General features: G+C 47.3%; 1 protein-coding gene across 2 annotated transcripts in view; it reads left to right on the top strand.

Annotated features, from left to right (window-relative positions):
- The window catches only part of LOC147708648 (cAMP and cAMP-inhibited cGMP 3',5'-cyclic phosphodiesterase 10A), a 1,277,009-nt gene that overhangs the window by 672,984 nt on the left and 582,105 nt on the right, over window positions 1-21,920 (top strand). For both annotated transcript variants that reach the window (XM_086927318.1, XM_086927317.1), the window contains exon 6: window positions 21,746-21,886. In XM_086927318.1, coding sequence (XP_086783444.1) covers window positions 21,746-21,886 — 141 coding nt within the window. The remainder of the gene's footprint in view (window positions 1-21,745; window positions 21,887-21,920) is intronic.

Below are 21,920 nucleotides of genomic sequence, written 5' to 3'. Positions count from 1 at the left end.
CGGAAGAGCATCTCTGACTTGGCTGACCAACCACAAGGAGAGTGGTAGGCTGTTCCAGGCTTTGGCCGTGATCACGGCAGAGGCTCTGCCGCCCATTCTAGAGCAACGGAAGAGCGGAGTAGCCAGTTTGTTCTGAGGACATGGCTGGACTGGGAGTGTTTTTGAGTCGAGCTCTAAGGTAGGCTGAACCGTGACCCTGAAGCGATCTGAAGGCCAGGACGAGAGACTTGAATTGGATGCATTTGGTCACAGGAAGCCAATGGAGTTTCCTCAAGTAGAGAGCAATTGAGTGGAGTTAAGGGATTTTGCATATCAGCCTGGCAGCCGCGTTTTGAACGATCTGCAGACGTCTGATCAGATAAGCTGGAGCTCCCACATAAAGGCTGTTTGCATAGTTGCGATGTGATGTGATCAGAGCATGGATGACGTTTCGACGGGACTCCAGGGGCATTGAAAGCTCTCCACTTGCTACTTGTGGAGCAGCAGGTTCAATTTAAGGCCCTTTTTGCGTTTTGGATAGGGCATGTCTTAATGGATGTCCTACTTTGTGGAGAAGTGTGGCTCAATGATTAGAGCGGCAGACCCTGATGCAGAGGTATAGCCCGGGGCCAGGGTTCAATTCCCCGCCTCTGCGGGTCTTGTGCTCAAAATTCCACGGACCTGATAACTCTCGCCTCGGTGCCTATTCCAATCATGGAGTCCCACTCTGCAACTCTGGGCAATAGCTTGCTTAATCTCAACAACGGCCCCCACAACGCTAAGGATGCCTGGTCTCTACCTTCGGGGTGCCCAGGAGTAGACGCCTCAAAGGGAAAGCAAGGATGGGTTCCACAGCGGTATTCGTACAAGCGCCTTGAGACCCTTGCGGGTGAGTAGTGCGCTATACAAGTATCAATTTACTCTGTTAAAATCGCTAGCTACAGGTACATTCCTGCTAGGTCACTAAGATCTTCCTCCGGCTACCTGCTGCAAGTTCCCAGAGTTAGAGGATCTCGTTGGGAAGGCCAATCCTTTTCCTGTAATGCCTGCTGCCTCTGGAATTCCCTTTCCCCAGAGCTATGTCAGCTGTCCAATGAATTGTCCTTTCGTAAGGCCGTAAAGACTTGTTTTTGTACTTCTTAGTCTGGCCGGTAAGCTGCCTTTATGAGGACCTGTTCTAGTGCTGGGAGGCCTCTGGGTAGCTATGCACTTTACAAGAACTGCAGAATAGAAAGGAGCATTCACGGCAACATATACCTTTCCCTCAACATATTTTTCCTGAAACTAAATTTCTTGTTGGGGTGTAACAAATGATATCAATTTTGTCTTCCTGATAACCTATTGGATTTATATTTTTGGAGCTAGACTAACTCCTGCCCACTCTTTCATAAACGTGTCTTTAGGTATGATTGTATATAAAGATCTTGACCCTACCATTAGATGGACTTTTCTCCACTTAATTTTAAACTCTGCTCTTGGTCTACAGTGCTGGTCAGGATTCCTTATATCTTGGATTTGAAGCCATTCTTGCACATGCTCCTAAAATGACCCTTGCATCCAAATTGTCTGCACTCATTTCCGTTGGCTAAGTAATTTTGAAGTCTGCATTACGAAAATAACTACTGCACCTCATAAGTCTTCCCAATTTATGACACTGACACATTTCTATTGTTAGATGTGATTTTTCTGTTACCTTTAGTATATCCCTTGCTGGCACGAGTACCTCTTGATCTACTTGAACCACACTAGAGACTTTTTCCTTCCCTTATTTTCCCTTTTTCTGTCTTTTTCATACAAAAATCTGACTACTCTGTTGCCTTTGCTTTTTCAATATTGTCCTTAAGACGAGAATTCATTGGCTTTTAAAGTCTTTTTTGCATTTCTTTGCTCCTACATTGGACAGTTAATTGATCACGGGTTAACTCTTCTGTCATCGTACCAAGCTACCTCTTGACGGATAATTCTCATAACCTTGGAACAAATTCACCTCCAGTTTCACCCATTCTCTTAGATCTACTCATAGCTATGTAAGTGTCTTTAACAAATCTTTTTTCTAGTCTTTTATTTACTTCTTTGTGTAATGTTTTGTTAAAATATATATATAAAATGTGTTGACCATCCCTGTTCATAGTACTAATTGGTAAATACTTAAACTCATGGTGGCATTCCTTACTCAAAACACTAAATGAAAACACTTTTTTTTCTTGACGGCCAAAAATGTCCATCTAAAGTTCCCAAAAATGTCTCAAATATATCTATAAATCTTCCAAATCTACATGTAGAGTTGCTGGAGCTTTAGAGCATTAGTCACATTAGTGATTGCACACTGGTCCCCTCACAATGTCAAAGCCATGAACTACTGTGAGTTATAAAATAAAATATTAAGGTTCTTTCCTAAAATCCATTGAAACTTAGTTTGTGCTAGCACCAAAGAGAATACATTTTCTTTCACTGTGCTAAAAACACTGAACCAGTTTTGTTCATTTTTATTTGTATTTTTGATTGCAAATTTGGTGAGAGGGGATTCTAAAGGTTTTTGAAAATCCTTGAACAGAAGCCTCTTTGATTTATTTTTATTACATTTATAATTTTATTTAGCATGAGCAAGACCCTTTTGGGTTACAGAGCGCGATGCAAGAAGAACGAAAAGTAGTTATGATACAAGCGATATACATGGCATTGGTCATGTAGGCAATAGTTACATAAGCAAATAGTAAACAGAAAGACAGGAACACAGTCATTCGTAAATACTGGCATGGGCAAAATCCAGCAGCTGTCAGGGTGGTGTGTAGATGGTGGCAAAATGCGACAGCAGTGCAGATCTTGGTGATGTGGACAAAGGTGTAATAAAATAGAACGTCAGGTAAGCGTCACAAACCTGAGGAGAAGGAGGTATGCATCAATGTGAGAGGAATCTGTTGGAAAGTAGAAGTTTTGCTTCTTTTTTGAAGGTGGAAGTGGAAGGGTTGCACCTGGTTTCCGGAGGAGGAGAGTTCTAAATTTTAGGGGAAAGTCAGGAAGAGCATCTATTGTATGTTTCTTTTTTTTGTAGCTTAAGTAGTAGGGCGCTTGTACTTCTGGAAGATTTTTTTCTTCCCGGTATGGTCTATTTCTGGGCAGGTAAGAAGGGGTATTTTGGTTCAGCACTTTATGGGTCATCGAGTCAATTTTGAGATGGATCCTAGCCTCGTTGGGTATACATTTCAGTGATTGGAGGTTAGGGGTGATATGATCTTCTATTGTAGTCCGCGATGAACCTTGCGCCCCCCTTCAAGGTAGCCTTCAGCAGTGCAAGTTTGATTTTCGGAAAGACCCACACGGGTGTTACTACCATAGTCTAATTTAGGTATCACAAGTGCTGGAACAGCTGTCTTGAGGTCTACTGTGGGAAGGAAAGGTTTTATTTTCCTAAATGTATCTAGCTGATGTTTAGCTCATCTGGTGGCAGCACCGATGTGATTTTGCATGGAGAGGGCTTTGTCAGAGATTATTTCTAGGGATTTAGTTGAGTCAATGATGTGTGGGGTACAGTTCAAGGCAGTAAGATGTGGAAGCCAGTCTTTGGCACTAGGAGCGATACTGGGTGGTGAGATCAATAAGAATTCTGTTCTGAGGGCATTAAGTTCGAGGTGGTTATGAGTCAGCCAATGTTGCGCTTTTGTCAAGGTCTTAAGGATGCTGATGTCATTGAGAGAGACAATCTTTATGTAGAAGTGCGTATCCTCTGCATGCGTGTGGCAGGAGATGTGAGAATTTGAGGATTTTGGTCAGGGGCTCCAAGTAGTGGTTAAACAATGTCTGGTAGAGAGTAGAACCCTGGGGGTGCCTATCGAAACTGCCTCCTGAACAGAAAGAGCACAGTTGATCGCAACAAGCGGAGATCTTTTTTGAAGGAATCTTTTTTTGAAGGAATAAGGCAAACCATTTTAACACTGTACCAGAGAGACCGATCCTTCTTTCATACTTTCATAAGATTTTCATGATTGACCATGTGGAACGCAGCTGACAAGTCAAGTAATGTTAGTAAGCAAGATTCATTTTGATCAAGTGAGCATAGAGCATCCACAGCAAAGTGGACCAGGGCAGTTTTGGCGCTATGGCCCGGTCTGATACCAGATAGACATTGGTCGCGGAGTTGGAATTGGTCAATGTGACTGCACAGCTGTAGGTGCACACAGTTTTCCGAGAGTTTGTTCTAAGCTGGGATGTTGGAGATGGGGTTGTAGTTGTTTGGCTTAGACTGGTCGTGGTTGTATGTTTTTAAGATGGGAGTAACCTGGACACTTTTTAGGCAGTCAGGTATGGAGCCTTGGGGTAAGTGAGGCATTGAAAATCCTGGTCCATCAGGGGAGTAGGAGGTGAATGGACTCATTAAGGAGTTTGGAGGGAAGGAGATTGTTGACGTTTTTGCAGTATTTCAGAGAGTTTAGAAGTTTTGTGATCTCTCACCAAGGGTTTTAAAGCTGGACCATGCTGCATTGTTTTTAGGTTTTGGGGAACACTTCTCGGGCATTTGTCCTGATCATGAGGGGTGGGGTGTAGGGGGGTGTCAACGGTAAGAGTTTCATATCGTTGTCCATATTGGTGTTGATTAGCTTGGTTTTCTCAGCAAAGGAGGCAATAGTTTTGCAATTATGTAGGGTTTTGTTGTCTGTGGATGGGGCATTGCTTTTTCGGTTCATTTGGTTTGACAATTTCTAGCAGTTTTCTTGCTCAATTCATTGCAGAATCAAGTTGATTTTGAAAGAATGCTGCTTTGAAGTTTCTAATGTACTTATTTGTCATAGAAGTTAGAAGTTAATCGGAGAGGAGGTATGTATCCATGCTCTTTCAGCAAGTACGAATCGTCAGCCTTTCTCGTTAAAGTTACAATGAAAGCAAGGATTGGATCTTTCGAATAGGACTGTCTTTAGTTGTTTGCGGACAAAGGTATCCATGATTTTCGACATGGAGTGATGTGATCCGTGAAGTCATGAGTGTCATACATGTTGGAGGGAGGGAGCATGTTGCAGTTACTAATAGAAAACGGTGTGAATGGGTTTGTTGTGGGTGTCTCTGACCCAATGTTTGGCTTTCACAGGTTGGCCCCTAGAGATAACTGCCCTTTCAGCTATGAAGATGGTGATGCAATGGTGGTCAGTCCAGGCGCAAGGTAGGATAGATTCAATTTGTATGGTTTTCTCTTTTGCTTTGATTATATCTAAGGTGAACCTTTTGTTATATGTAGGGATGTTCCAGGCTTGAATAAGGCAGAGGTCCTGCAGGCAGGATTTAAAACTGTTCATAAAAAGGTCGCAGGAGTTGAAGTTGGCAAGAAAAATCTGGTTGTTACGTTCTTAGTTATGGGAGGAGATGATCTCAATGATCTATTTGATGAATGTATGGTTATCTATGGGAGCGTGATAAATTGTGTGAAGGGAGCACATTGATTTGTCATTGGTGGTGATGTTGATCCGAAAATATTTTAAGGAGGGAGTGATGGAGAATGTGTTTGTTTCATAGAAAGATTGGAGCTGTAGAAACAGGCTAGGCCGCCCTCAGAGCGGCCTGAATGGTCCAGCCTGATGTCATGACTGGGAAGCACTAGTATGTCAAGAATTGGGAATGAGGATTCTTTCAACCAAGTTTCAGTGATTATAAGGATGTCAAGGTTAAGTATAAGATCAGCTATGTCAGCCACATGTTTCACAGTAGAGCAACAATTGAGTAACCTGTATTTAAGGAATGTTCAGGTGGTATTAGTAGAAGTATGGGACCTGGGTACTTGTTTAAGGTCCGTTTTATTAATGTACCTAGAGATAGGATGGGATTACCAGAGAGGGTGAGTTATAAATACCAGAATTTTTCCAGCAGCCATAACGTGGTCAGTTGGAACATGACTATAAATGGCGAAAAGCGAGAAGATATCATTATTTCATAGCTGTCTGACTAGCCTATTGGGTAGGGCGGAATAGTCCAGAATTGATTTGCAACTCCAGCTAGGCTGTGGGACCCATGTACTGGCAGGGCGAGCAGCAGTGTGACATTTAGGAGTTGGGTTGTTGTGACTCTAGTGGTGAGTAATATGTAAGGATCAATTGTGTTCCAGGTTGGAGGGGATATGCACTAGTTTAAGGATGTCCGCTCTAAAAGCTGTAGTTCAGATTTTATGGTCTCAAGCGTAGAGTTAGTGTAGCGACTTCTAATGGGCTTCTGACTGGTGGAAGCACTGTGATATGAGGATCTAGTGGAGTCAGGACAGTGGGGGGGGGGGGGGGGGGCAAATCGTTTGTAGGGTCCACACACTGATTCATGATAATTGCTGGTTGATAGGGAGTGGTGTATATACTGTCCTGATTGATGGGAGTGTTGATGCAGGATTCTTTAGAAGGTTGCAAAGGAGTGGTGTTGGAGTGTTGTATTCATAAGGCAGTGCCAGCATTATCAATAAAGGAAGGGGAATGAATGACTGCAATTATACCCGTGGATGAGTGGTTGTCCACCATGGGAAGGAGGTGGGAGGCGGGGAATGGGGGGTGAGAGAGATGAGGTTGTCATGTCAGAGGGGAGTTGTGAGGGGGCGGGAGGGGCAGTAGCCATTTCTAACTTGTTCTTCATGTAGAAAAAGAGATCGACAAAGATTGCAAACTGAAGATTTAATGAGCACAGTGCTGTTATAGATGGAGATGGTAGCTTCCATATTGTACAAAGGCGAGAATGCAATATTGAGTTGATGACCGTGTGGAATTTTCTTGGTGGTGATGGTGTTGAGTAAAGAAGATAACACTTTCATCCATTGAGCACACCCATTGGTAAAGAAGATGAAGTCATTCAGTATAGAACCCTTGTAACAGAAGTAGGAGTCTGTGATAAGAGTTTCTTGGATGTATGACGTTACATCGCATGCTTTTACCACGCATGCTGTTACAACGCCAGTTTTACAACGCAAACCTTTACAACGCATAGTGCTTTGGGGTGCTGGATAGTGAATAGTTTAATTTACTATTCCAACTCCAGTCCCTGTGGACACTAGGGAAGGTGTTGGATAGTAAATTAAATCCATTCCCTATCCTAGAGCGCCCCCCAGCGCAATGCATTGTAATGGTTTTCATTGTAAAACCTGCGTTGTAATAGCACTGCGTTGTAAAAGTTTCGTTGTAAAGGATGTTTCCCGAGTTTCTTTATTTAGGTCGTGAATTTCATGTTGGAAGATTTTTAATGGCTTTTTGGTTAGGTTAGGAGGGTAGTTTATTCTGAACAAATTTCCTGCAGTGAACAATAGGGTGTTAAGCTTGTTGACATGCTGTGTGCTGCAGACAGGGGAGAGCAAGAGAGAGCAAGGTGGTGACCTCTTCCAAGATGGCTGCCCGTTCGGAGGCATGAGTGGTAGCTACTGCAAAGAGAATCTGGGAAGTCCCTTTTCCATTTTTGTTTATTGAGTCTGTGTAGAAAATCCAATGTCAATTTCTATGAAAGCTGATGTGCTAGGGATCAATGAACAAACAAGGTGTCAAAGGGAAAATTAAATAAACTATTAAATTTGGGCAAAATGTCATTAGGATAGAGTAAAAAATGGCTGGGGAAAGGAAACTCAAAAGGATATGGTGGGGAAGTCAGGCAAGCCCCGTCGGTTAAGGAATCAGTCACCAAAGATACAATAAGAAGCTCATTCAGTCAGTAGGATCCATGTGTGAGAGTCTTGAGGTAGGGTGCTATCGGGCGCGAAATATATGGCAGGAAAATCGAAGTCAGGCAGCTTACTGCCTTCTAGCTGCAGGAATAATGCCGCAGCTATGCTACTTTTATTTCTCCAGTATTAGGGGTGTCTTTCATAGATTCACATGCTTGAATATTCCCCGTCGTCGAAGTGGGAGTCCCACGGTACATAAAATAGCAATAATGCAAAATATATATATGCAAATATATGTGAAACACCATTATACATAGTAAAAGAAGAGGTAAATACAAATGAAAAAACCTCCAGAACAATTCCTACATAGGAATGCATGGTAAAGAGAAAAACCACTTGTAACACATTAGTGTCATTATGTTAGTCCAAACTACAGCAAATCAGGCGCAAGCACCCTCTAGAACCTTCTCCTCAGAAGCCCAAGTCCTCAGATGTTTTACCGCACGGCGTGTGAAGGGAGTCTCCCTGAGCTCTGCTCAGTTCTTCGCTTCAAATCTTCTACTTCCAGTCTTTTCAACATGTCAAGTAAGAAGTCTTTATTCAGACCTTGCTCTTCTTGTGGGAAGCTGCGTCTTTTTGATAAAGACCCCCACCAGAAGTGTATTTATTGTTTATACCCCGACCATGAAGTTGGCAGCCGCAAGTTCTGTAGAACTTTTTCTACTAAAACTCTGAAGGGCAGGGAAGGCCGGCTTCTCCTTTGGCTCCAGCGTCTTAAAGACAAGGACTCTGTTCTGTCCGATGCAGAAAGTTTTCACTCTGGTCCTTCTGCAGCAGCCTCTAAGCGGGGTAGTGTTCAGGATGTTCCTTATCCTTTCCTCAAAAGGAAGAAACTGGCCTTGCCTCTGGCCTCTGGTGTCTCCTACCACTTTTACTACCACTGCGCCCACGAGACCTGGCTCTCAGGCGTCTTCTGCTGCCTCTAGGAGTGTTTCCACGCCTCTTAAAGTTCCGTCGTCGACGGGACCGTCTACAAGCGTCCCGACGACGAGAGCCGCAGTGTCTTCATCGTCGACGACGACGTTGATGACTACATCAACTTCTGCTACGTCGACGACGGTCTCCTCGTCAGCCTTCACGTCGACGAGAGGTTCTTTGCCTTCTCAGCCTGTATCGTCGACGATCAAACATTCCTCGCCGACCAAGGCTTCGTCGACGAAGACTCCGTCGACTAAAGCCCCGTCGACGAGGGCTCAGTCTACGGAGATTCTGTCTGCGTCGACGACTGCACCGTCGACGGTTGTAAAGTCGACGACAAAGTCTACGATTCGCCCGTCGACGATAACTCTGACGGCGACTCCGTCGAAGGCTACACCGTCGACGATGGGTTCTTCAAAATTGACTGCCAAATCAACACCGTTGACGATAGCGTCGACGGCACCGTCGACGGTGGCACCGGCTTCCTTTGCCTCATTGCCTTTGGTGCCTTTGAAGTCTTCAAGATCCTCTGGAGCTGCTGATCTTTCCCAACGTCGCAGTAAGGCTCCTTGCCACCAGTTATCTGCTCCAGAGCTACAACCACCTTCTCCAATGTTTGCCTCTACCTCTGAGCATGACACTGATTCTGAGAATGAAGATGACACGTTTGGGGCAGCCCATAGTCCTTCTGATTTGATCATCAAATGTCAGGAGTCTGACGCTGACGACGATGGCGGAGACCAGGAGTCTCAACCTGAAGAACAGTTTGTCCAATTCCTTATGGCTACATTACCATTGTCATTGATTTCCAAACTCCAGCATATGCTGGATGATTACAACAGTTGTTTCCCAGCAACGCCGCAAGGTACTCCTGTGCAATCTCCTGCTGCCGTTGCACTACCTCCACCGTCTCTTCCACCAATTTTACCACCAACAACTTTGTCTCAAGTTCAGACGTCCATCAGAATTCAAACGACTGTGTATCCGCAGGATGCGGATGATGAGGCGGTTCCGGAGCGAGAGGATGGAGAGGTCCCTGAGGATTTGGATGAGGATGCAGTCGAACCCGGTATGGTGGAGTGGGACGACTACCGAACGCAGACCCCATCTCCTCAGCCTGGAGATTCTGGTGATTCACCTCCAGTTGATATCGCCAGTTTTCATCTTCTAATGGACAAAGCTGCTCAGCGTTTCAAATTACCTAGAACACTTCGTGAGGAGGACTGTTCCTTTACGATTTTAAAAATAAACCTTACAGACAGGTACACACGATTCCAATCATCGATTTTGTTTGGAAGGAAGGACTTAAACTCATGCAGGCTCCAAATTCTTTACCTGCTCAGATGCCGCGCCTCGAGAAGAAATACAAGGCCCCAACCGGTTCTCCAGCATGCTTGATCTCTCACCCTAAGCCAGACTAAGTAGTGACTCAAGCTGCACAATGTAGAGCTCGGAATCCAGCGTCTCCAATCACCGCGCCTCCTGATAGAGAGGGTTGGCGCCTAGATGCTATTGGCCGTAAGTTTTCTACCATGGCTTCCACTTCTGTTCGAGCAGCCAATGCCTTAGCCATTTTGGGGCGCTATGACCGACAAATGTGGTCGGACATCTCTGCGTTAGTGGATCTAATACCGGAGGCCTCCAAGGCGGACGCTCAGCAGATTCTTCAAGATGGGAAGAGCATCGGAAGAAATGAGCGACTGTGCAGTCGATATTGCTGGTACAGGTTTCCGTCTGCTTGCAAGTGCAGCTGCCCTCCGACGCCAGGGTTGGTTAAAATCCACCTCCTTCTGGCAGGAAGTCCAATCCAGGATCCTTGACATGCCGTATGATGGTGAGTCGCTGTTCGGGTCTCACATAGATGACACTCTGGAATCCATTAAGAAGGACACCGATACGGCCAAATCATTGGGCACGTTGCAATTCCGAAAACAGTCCTTTCGAGGTGCGCGTGGACGCAGCACTTCATCCAATTTTCGAGGAGGACAACAGTACCGCTCATACAATCAGGGCAACCAGCGTTACGCATCCAATCCGCAGCAGTCCAGTTGTAAGAAGTCCTCCAGACCCTATAGGGGTAAATCCTCCTATCGCGGATCCACTCCTAAGCGCCAATGACTTTTATCATCCCCAAAGTGTTGGAGGTCGAATATCTGTTTTATTCCCAGTGGTCCTCCATCACCTCGGACCGCTGGGTTTTAGACATTGTACGAAGGGGTCATACCTTAGAATTCATCAAGATTCCTCCTCGTACTCCACCATTCGGCCCGCCTCCTCCACACTTCAAGGAGCTTTACCATCAAGTCAGTCTTCTTGTTCAAAAAGGTGCAGTCGAAGTGGTCCCTGTGCATCAAAGAGGAGAGGGGTTTTACTCTCGATTCTTCCTCATACTCAAGAAGACTGGAGACTGGCGGCCCATTCTGGATTTGAGGGCTCTCAACCAATTCCTCAAGAGCCAGTCTTTCCGCATGCTGACATTATTAGAGATCCTGCGTCTTCTATCCAGCGGGGATTTCATGACCACCATAGACCTTCAAGATGCTTACTTTCATGTCCCGATTCTCCAACAGCATCGCCAGTACCTGCGTTTCAAGGTGGGACAAACGCATTATCAGTTCAAGGTTTTGCCCTTCGGACTTCGATCAGCTCCTCGTGTGTTCACGAAGGACCTCTGGCTCCTATGGTGGCTCACCTGCGTCTCCAAGGTTTCCTTACTTGGACGATTGCCTCCTCAAATCCCAATCCCGCCATCAACTATGTCCAGACACTCGTCTTTGTCAGCAGGTATTTCAATCCCTGGGGTTGGCCATCAATGTCGAAAAGTCACAGTTTGCCCCACTGCAAACCAGAGATTTCTTGGGAGCTATCCTAGACACGAGACTATCAAAAGCGTTTGTCTCGCACGAGCGGCAACAGAAGATCCTTCGTCTGGTCTCCATCATCCGAAGAAAACAGTCCGTTTCTGTTCGGACGTTAAAATCATTTTTGGGGATGGCATCATCTTGTATCGCACTGATCCCAAATTGCAGGTTGCGAACCCGTCCCATTCAAGAGGAACTAGACGGACAGTGGCGTCAGGTCTCCGGGTCCTTCAATGACCTAGTTGCAGTCACAGCCCGCATGAGAAGGAGTTTACATTGGTGGGCGCAACCAACCAACCTGGAGATGGGGACGTCGTTCCTCGTTCACTCACTAGATCTCACGCTTACGACGGACGCCTCTCTGGAGGGCTGGGGCGCTCATCTCCAAGGCCTATCCATCAAAGGCAAGTGGACTCCGCCCCAACGCAAGTGACATATCAACAGGCTAGAGTTGATGGCGATCCTCCTAGCGCTCAATTCATTCCTACCTGAAGTTCATGGAGAGTCAGTGCTTATCCAAACGGACAATACCACCAGCATGCACTACGTGAACAAACAGGGAGGAACCAAGTCTCCACACCTGTCTCGCTTGGCCCAGTCAATCTGGGATTGGGCTCTCAGTCATCAGATCACCTTGACGGCGGTCCATCTGCCGGGCATGTCCAACATACTAGCGGACTCTCTAAGCAGGTCCACATCATCGACACACGAATGGGAACTGCACCAGCCGACTCTGGATCTTGTGTTCCACCAATGGGGTCGCCCAACTCTAGACCTCTTTGCAACGCCCGAGAATCGAAAATGCCCATCCGAAGCAAGCTGGCATCCCCACCCCGGTTCGTGCGGGAATGCCCTTTTGATCGATTGGTGCGATCTATTCGCGTACGCTTTTCCGCCGATTCCGTTAGTACCGCGGATGCTGTGGAAGATGCGGAGGCAGCCCTGCCACATTCTACTGATCGCACCTCGTTGGACCAGACAGGCATGGTTTTCGGAACTGCTTCTGCTGTCCCAGTGTGAGCCCATCCCTCTGCATCCTCGTCCAGACCTCCTAACGATGGACAGAGGCCAAGTGTGCCATCCAGATCCCTCCACGCTACAGTTATCAGCATGGAACCGGAGCACCTTGAATTCGCACACTCATATCTCAAGAATGCAGGGACATCCTCGCTCATGCTAGGGCTCAGTCTACCATCAAAACTTATAAACTCAAGTGGAAAAGATTCTGTCATTGGTGCGTAGCAGCAAATGTCCACCCAATCCATTCTACTCCGGAGCAACTTCTTCCGTTCTTCTTAAGTCTCGCTCAGTCTGGACTTTCATATGCTACCTTGAGAGTTTGCCTAGCTGCAATCTCTCGCTTCCGACACGATGGCTCTTCCTCCCTCTGTTCATCCTGAATCATACGCCAGTTCTTCAAAGGACTCTTCCGTAAGTTCCCACCTGTTCAGCGCCCTCCGCCACCATGGCACCTCAATATTGTACTATCTCAACTTATGAAGGCACCATTTGAACCTATCCATAGGGCTGATATCAAGTTCCTCACCTGGAAGGTTGCGTTGCTGTTAGCCTTGACTTCATCTCGTCGCGTGAGCGACCTTCACACTTTCACTATCAAGACACCTTATCTACAATTCAAACCTGATGGCACCAACCCCTTTTTCTTACCTAAAGTGCCTACAGATTTTCATCTGAATGAGCCTGTGTTCCTAAAGACTTTCTTTCCGCACCCAAAGTCTCTGGTGGAGCAGCGCTTGCACTCTTTGGACATCAAACGATGCCTTAAATTTTACGTTGCCAAAACTGCCTCCTTCCGCAAGTCCGACCAACTGTTCATTGCTCATGGGCGACTGCGTAAGGGGCATCCAGTTACCAAACCAACAATTGCCCTTTGGCTTTCTTCAGCCATTACCTTCTGTCATCAATAAGCAGGCAAACCATTGCAGTCTTCAGTGAAGGCTCATTTTACGAGGGCGATGTCTTCTTCCACCGCCTTGTTTGCTGGTGTGCCACTTCATCAGATTTGCCTTACAGCGATATGGTCCAGCAGGCACACCTTCACCAAGCATTACTGCTTGAATGCCATCAATGAAGCGGATACCGCAGTGGGTTAGGCAGTGCTTCGTCATCTTTTCAAATAAGGTGAGCCTCTGTTCCCTCCTCCTTGTGTTCTCCTGTGATTGCTATTATTGTTACATGACTGTATTATTACTGTCTTTGGCTTTTTCAATATGTGCCTAGCAATCTCAGCTCTACTGAGGTTACTGCTCTCTATTCTATTCAAGCATGTGAATCTATTAAAGACACCCCTAATACTGGAGAAGAACAATTGTTACTTACCTGTAAACAGGTGGTTCTCCAGTATTGGTGTCTTTCATAGATTCACATGCGACCCACCCTTCCTCCCCTCAGAGGCTCTCTTCTCCTCATGCACTCTAGGTCTCTTTGGTGCTACGAAAATCTGAGGACTTGGGCTTCTGAGGAGAAGGTTCTAGAGGGTGCTTGCGCCTGATTGGCTGTAATTTGGACTAACATAATGACACTGTTACAAGTGATTTTTCTCTTTACCATGCATTCCTATGTAGGAATTGTTCTGGAGGTTTCTTCATTTGTATTTACCTCTTCTTTTATTATGTATTATGTTGTTTCACATATATTTACATATATATATTTAGCATTATTGCTATTTTATGTACCGTGGGACTCCCACTTCGACGACGGGGAATATTCAAGCATGTGAATCTATGAATGACACCAATACTGGAGAACCACCTGTTTACAGGTAAGTAACAATTGTTCTTGTTCATGCCTAGAACTAGTGTTTGCCATTGTTGTATTGGTTCATAAGGGTTGTAGATTTTTTATTAATCATTTATTGATTTTGTGCATTTCAAGACTATACACCTTCACACAGATTCATTGCCAGTAAGATGTTCCATTTTTCATGTAGCTTGAAATTGTGGTTTCTATTAGTCCCAGTTAAAGTTTAATTCAGGTGCATTTTGAGAAAATCAGTTTTCAAAAGTAAAACTGGAAAACAAAAAACAAACCTAGGTGTGAGAAAGTGAATACTTAATTGGGGTGGAAGGTCGTCTACAATTAATAAGGTCACTATATTGTTACATCCTGTAAAGTGTTTAAGTAATTTTAACCTAAGCTCTTCCCCTGGTAGTAATGGCACGGAGAAGACAGGATAAACTTAAGAAAATATGTAAACCATGTAGAAGAACCAAAACAGCTAAAAAATCAAAAACACAACACAATAAAAATACCTAATAGAATAAAATGTAATGATCAACGTGACTTAAAACGCAAAGTGGCACCTAAATGACAATCATTGAATTCTGAGAACTGGAGATATGAATTTCTGAAGTTTGAAGTAAAAATAATGGCAAAAAGCGTCAAAGGTAGTCAATGGTGGCAGTAGACCAGGACGTAGGCGCGAATTATGGCTAACCAAATGGAGTATGGGTCGGCTACACCAACCATGTTCGACCCAGTTAGAGGTTTTACCTTAGGACTTAGTCTTTTGTCTGGTAGTCTAGATGCTTCAGCGGGGCAAGGCAGCTGACTGTATCCGAGGAGGGCTCCATGACGTCAATTAGTCATTGGACAAGATCCTGGTGAAATGATTGGTTTTGGTGGAAAAATCGAATTTCATGCCCAGGGAAGTCCTTGCTGGCCAGACACTTTTGGTGACACTTTTGGTGACTTCACCTGTGCAAGATATTTTTACCTTCAGATTTTTTTTTTCCGGAGCTTGAAATCTTCCTGTGGGTCACGACAGTAAGGCTGTATTGAAAGAGGGCACCTCGAGGCAAGATACCTTCACAGCAAGGTCAACCTAAATTGGATTTGCTGCTGTGGACACTTTGGGCGGATTGGCTTGGCAGTTTCAGGGACATTAGGAGTAATTCATTTACACACAGCTAAAGCAACCCAGGAAAATGCTGGCTAATATTGAATATTCAGTAGGGTTGTCTTCAGTTGGAATAGGGGCTTGGAGTGGGGGTCACAGTTAGTCTTTTTCCAAATGCTGGTCAGTAGATGTGGGTGCTGTAAGCTCCACACTCTATTCCTCACAACAGCCCTCAATGCTTCTTTGATGCTGCAGTTTATACCTATTGAGCTATTTATTGGTCCATCAGGTGTGTAACCAATCGTGATGCCTATGTCCATTGAGGTTTGAGGAAGTGTACAAGAGGTGCTTTGCTTCACAGACTCATGAATGGGATGCAGCCATGAGAAAATGGGCAACTTTTTGGAGCTGATAAGATGGTTTGTCTGAAAGGCTCTTTCTAGTTATCCTTCCTTACAGAGCCACAAATTAATCTTATCATGGGGAAAAGTTACTTACGGGCATCCAAAGAGGGGGCTGTATTTGTTGTGTAACTCCCTACTAAGAATTGTTATTGTATTGAAAACCCTGTGTTTCCTGCTTTCATTAAGACCATTGGAGCTTAGCGAGTTACTAGCTACAACTATATTGGCTCTTTACAAATAAAACAAGGGTTTTCATTTAAAAAAGTGTATTTTGTAGTTTCATATCTGAAAGAAACACGTAGTAATAGATTCCTTACTTTGGAATTACCCCCAGGCGTCAGACTGGATCCGGAAAGTTTTCTTCAGCAGTACCCCTGTGCGGTGGAAAGTGGTGCCTTGTGGCTCCGCGTCCGTCGTTGGCGTCGTGATGACATCCGGCAGCTACTTAGATGCTGCCCTCGCTTCGCGGACATCAGTTTTCTTTTTCCGCACTAGCAAGTACAGATCCGGAGAGAGCGGTACCCCCAGTCACTTTTTGACTGAGCTTTTCGAGGTCTTTTTGTCTCTGTTTTTCGAGTCGGTCGACTCCTGTTGCTTTAGGCATGCCTGGTTTCAAGTCCTGCGGGGACTGTCATCGCATGATGTCAGTGATGGACTCACACAGCGTGCGTCTCTACTACCTGCTGGGCCATGGAGCTGAAGACTGTGTGGGAACAGTCCCAAAAGTTGCTTGAAGTTCAGCAGTCTGCTCCGCGCTGTTCCAGGTTTCGTTCAAGTGGGAGGTCTAGGGACCGGTCCCGGAGCCATCACCATCTATCGTCTAGATCGAAGTCTTTCCACTCGAGGTCAGGTAAGGCGAAGCATCACAAGAAGTCTTAGAAGCACCATCGCTCTCCAGCTTCCACTCACCCGACGCAGCTTAGGGTACGGGAGGTGCCTCTCCTGTGGCTCCGGCGGAGCCTAAGCATTTGCCACCCTTCTACACGCCCCTCCTGGGTCCGTCGGAGACTCTGGCCCAGCTGCAGGAATTTCTGTCAGCCATTGCTCACCTCTTTGGGCCGTCTGGTCTCGCTGGTGCTCCTTCTGGCCCCGGGGGCCCGACTGTGGGCCCTCGCTCTTCCTTGGCGGCGGCTCTGGCATCGCTGTCTGCTCCCGCCCCGGCATCAAAGGGCCCCAAAGGATCCAGGCCTGGATCCCAGTCGATGCCCATGACACCTCCACCGACGTCGACCCCACTGGCACCACCTCCGACATCGCCCGTGCCCCCGGACGACAACGTCCCCGGTTTCATCCCTGATGTGGACAGAGCACTGGAATGGAGTCGCTCGATGCCGATTCCAACACTGATGGGGCCTTACTACCCCTATGCCCAGCCTCCTTATTTTCGGCCTGTTCAGCAGCCTTCGGAGGAAGGGGAGGAGTCTGAGGACCCTCTCACAGCACGGTGTGAGTTTGACCCGGACTGGGTAGAGGAATTGGGGGATGCCAGCGTTCTTGACGCCTCACCTGAGCTTGGCCTGCTAACTCCTTCTACCGTGGCTACGGAGGAGGGTGCGAGTTACGCAGTGGTGTTGCCTAGGGCGGCCGAGGCTCTCCAGCTCGAACTCCCTACAGTGGCTGGCAGGATTAACCTCCTGACAGAAGTGCTTCAGCCAGCGGCTACCTCTGCGGAGCCTCTGCTGCCTTTTAATGATGCACTTTCAGATGTTATTTTGGGCACCTGGTCCAGGCCCAGCACAGGGGCTCCTGTGGATAGAAACATAGCCAGAGGCCATTGCCTGGCTCCGGGTGACCCCATTTTCCTTTCCCATTACCCCACCCCTGAGAGCGTGGTTGCCCATGCCTCTGCGTCCTGCCCCCCTGGACAGGGAATCCAAGAAACTGGAACAGTTTGGTAAGAATTTTTTTTCTTCCGCCAGTTCAGGGCTGCAGTCTGTGAACACCACATGCCTCTTGGGCCGTCATTCCCACTCTGTGTGGGATATGGTGGCGCAGTTGCTCCCTTAGTGTCTGCAGGAGGCCCGGACAGTGCTCTCTCAAGCGATTGCTGAAAGGAGAGATGCAGCGCAGTTCAAGATTCGATGTGGTCTTGACACAGTCGACTCGCTGGGTAGAGCGATTTCCATGACAGTGGCGACCACTCATTTTTCGGCGGGGGTCCAGAGCACCTTGATGGACATGACCTAGATGGCATTCGCCCTTTTGACAATAAAGCTGATCGTGCGTTATAGCGCTTTAAGGACTCGCGGGCTATGGCCAAGTCCTTGGGCCTTTCGGCCACGCGCCCTCCTCCGCCTTCAGCTTTTCGCTCCTTTCGTGGCCACGGAAGGGGCTCCCTGACACGTTAGCTTTAGAGCCATAGGCCCGTGCAGCAACAGTCTCAGCACAGACGTGGGACCAGCTGAGGCAGGTCATGGGGCCAGCGGGCGGGTCAGTCCACCGCCACTCCGGCCCCACTGCCTTCCAACCTTTCTAGTCCGGTCTTTCAGGTCCATCAAACACTAGTGGGCGGCAGGATCCGCCATCACCTCCCCCACTGGCACACCATCACTTAAGACAGGTGGGTTTTACATATAGTCCGAAGGGGCTAATCCCTCCCATTCGAGAGTACCCCCCCAGCCATGCCACCCCAGTACCACCGCATGTCGGGGGAATCACTTGGCACTTCTTCATCAGGAAGTCGCGGCCTTCTTGGCCAAGGGGACCATCGAGCATGTTTCTGCGCCAGAAGTGGAACGTGGTTGTTATTCCCACTACTTTCTGGTGCCCAAGAAGGACAAAGGTCTGCATCCTATATTGGACCTCAGGGACGTCAATCGCTTCCTCCGGAAGGAGAAGTTCAAGATGCTAACTCTGGCTCAGGTCTTGTCTGCTCTCGTCCCTGGAGACTGGATGGTGGCGATGGACCTTCAGGATGCGTATTTTCATATTCCCATCCTGCCGGCCCACAGGCGTTGCCTGCGGTTCATGGTAGGCCATGAGCACTTTCAGTTTACCCCTTTGGCCTTACCAGCGCCCCTTGGGTGTTCACGAAAGTGATGGCAGTGGTCGCAGCTCTCTGTGCAGTTCAGGGATTCCCGTCTTCCCCTATCTCGACGACTGGCTGTTGAAGGCGGGCTCGCCTCAAACAGTTTTCTCCCACCTCCAGACTTCGGCCGACCTCCTGCATTTGCTGGGGTTCTCCATCAATGTGCCGAAGTCGCACCTGATTCCCTCTCAGAAGCTCCGCTTCATCGGAGAGGTTCTGGATACGACGCAGCTTAGGGCCTATCCTTCCGAACGGCGAGTCCTGGATATTCAGGCTATGATTCCCATCTTTCCTCCTCTATCCTGGGTTTCGTGATTCCCATCTTTCTGCCTCTGTCCTGGGTTTCGGTCAGGATGACCCTGAATCTGCTGGGCCTAATGGCCTCCTGCTTGTCACTCATGCCATATGGCATATGCAGGCTCTGCAGTGGGACCTGAAGTTCCAGTGGACTCAGCATCAGGGGAACCTGTCCGATTGTGTCCAGATCTCAGAGGGCACTGCACAGAAGCTGCAGTGGTGGCTCAAGAACCGGCATTAGGTTTGAGGCAGATCCCTCCCCCTTCCCCAACCAGACCCCACAGTAGTGACGGACTCGTCCCTCCTGGTATGGGGGGGCCACATGGGAGAGGTGGAGATCAGAGGCCTCTGGTCTCCGGCGAAGTCCGGGCTCCATATCAAGCTTCTGGAGCTTTGCGCGAACCAACTTGCACAGAAGGCATTCCTTCCCTCTGTCAAAGGGAAAGTGGTGCAGGTGTTAACAGACAACACCACTGCCATGTGGTACTGCAACAAACAGGATGGGGTGGGGTCGTGGACCCTATGTCAGGAGGCTCTAGGCCTCTGGACTTGGCTGTAACAGTAGGGCATTTCCCTCGTGTTTCAACACCTGGCAGGTTCACTGAACGCCAGGGGGGGACGAACTCAGCCGCATGTGCATGATTGATCACGAATGGTGGCGTCACTTGGACGTGGTGCAAGATCTCTTTCGACAGTGAGGAGACCCTCGGTGGGATCTATTTGCCACCGAAGAGAACGTTCAATGTCAGCAATACTGCGCGTCGGAATTTCTAAGGCGGCACTCGCTAGGCAACGCTTTTCATCACGAGTGGAATTGCGTATTGTTGTACACCTTTCCGCCTATACCACTTCTGCCCAGAGTGCTGAAGAAGATCAGGCGCGACCGGGCACAAGTCATTCTTGTAGCCCCGGACTGGGTTTGAAGAGTTTGGTATCCCGAGCTACTCAGTATGACTATCGATCTCTCGATCCGACTGCCTCTTCTGGAGGATTTTCTGTCGCAGCAGCAGGGGACGGTCCTCCACCGAACCTGTTCAGTCTCCACCTCTTTGCCTGGAGATTGAGTGGTGGCAGTTGATTCCTTTCGGCTTGCTTCCTGAAGTCTATGATGTCTTTCTGGCAGCCAGGCGTCCCTCCACTAAGTTGGTATACCCCTGCAGGTGGAATACATTTGTGGCATGGTGCACAGCAAAGGCTGTGTATCCCCTTTTTGCCCCTCTTCCAGAAGTTCTTCTGTTCCTTATTCTTTGGCCCAGCAGGGCTCTGCTCTAGGCACTATCAAGGGCTATCTTTCTGCTATTTCGGCCTTTCTCAGGCTCCCTGACCAGCCCTCATTTCAAGTCTACTGTTGTAAATAGATTCCTCAAACGTATTACTCCTCTTTTCCCTCCTATTCCTTTCGTAATTCCACAGTGGGACTTGAACCTGGTTCTTACATATTTAATGTACGCTCCCTTTGAGCCTCTTCACAACTGTCCTCTTCGTTTGCTGACTTTGAAGACTGCTTTCCTGGTTGCCATCACCTCTGCCAGGAGTATGAGTGAGCTCCAGGCTCTTTCTTGTTAACCTCCTTTGCTATCTGCCCATCCGGACAAGGTTGTGCTCAGAACACGTCCATCCTTTCTGCCAAAGGCTGTCACTGCCTTTCACATTGGGCAGACCATCACTTTGCCCACCTTCTTTCCACCTCCGCATCCTTCCAGCGAGGAAGAGAGGTTCCACCGCTTGGACCCAAAACGTGTGCTCTCATTTTACCTGACAGTTCCGGGTGGATGACCAGCTCTTTGTTGGCTTTATTGACGCCAATAAGCGCCAATAAAGGTCGGGCCGTACATAAGCGGACTATATATCCCGATAGGTCATCTTGCGTATTAGTCTGTTATTTTCTGGTTACAAAGGAGCCTCTGGTGGGGCTACGCGCCCATTCCACCAGGGCGATTGCAGCCACTACAGCATTGGGACGTGGTGTACCCTTACAAGACATCTGTCAGGCAGCTACGTGGGCTCGCTGCACACTTTTACTTAGAACTATTGCCTGGACATCAAATTCCGGAGAGCCGGCTTCTTTGGCCGTTCTGGTCTCTGGGACTTTCTGGTGTGATCTTGGTTCGCAGACCCACCACTGGGGTTGGTATTGCTGGGGTATCTATTCTAAAGTATGGAATCCATCACTACATGTTTCTTTCAGATGCACAAGTTACTTACCTTTGGTAACTATATATCTGTAAGAAACATTAGTTAGTGATAGTTTCCTTACCGCCCCACCCGTCCTCCCTGTTCTGCGAACTGATTTCTAGGGTTAAGGTCATCCCTTTCAGGGCCCCATTTTCAATGCACCAGTGGTCAGTATCTTGCATGGATCTGCGTTCCTGGCGCAGAAAGTAGTGTACAGAACTGACATCAGTGCGCGAGGGTGATGTCTAAGTAGCTGCCGCAACGTCATCTCAGCGACCACGACGCCAACGACGGATGCGGAGCCGCACTGCGCCATCTTCCGATGCGCAGGGGTACTGCTGACGAAAACTTTCCGGATCCAGTCTGACGCTTGGGGGTAATTGTAAGGTAAGGAATCTATCACTAACTAAAGTTTCTTACAGATATATCATTACGGAAGGTAAGTAACTTGTTTGTTTATTCACTTATTCTTACTTATGTTTTTTATTTACAGTAAATATAATCACATTCATAGATATATTTGCTAAATTTGACTTTGTCCTTTTTCTTTTTTAGAGTCTTTGTTTGTTCACGCCAACAGGAATAAAGGAAGGACAATCTCGTCTCATTCCTGCTGGGCCTGTCGCATATGGCACTACAATATCTGCACATGTAGCCAAATCCAGAAACACTCTGTTAGTAGAAGATATTCTGGGGGTAAATTGCATTGTGCTTTTAAGGAAAACCTGCT

Source organism: Lissotriton vulgaris, chromosome 6 (genome assembly GCF_964263255.1).
Source record: "Lissotriton vulgaris chromosome 6, aLisVul1.2, whole genome shotgun sequence".
Taxonomy (NCBI): Eukaryota; Metazoa; Chordata; class Amphibia; order Caudata; family Salamandridae; genus Lissotriton; species Lissotriton vulgaris.
This window is presented reverse-complemented; position numbering and strand designations above follow the sequence as displayed.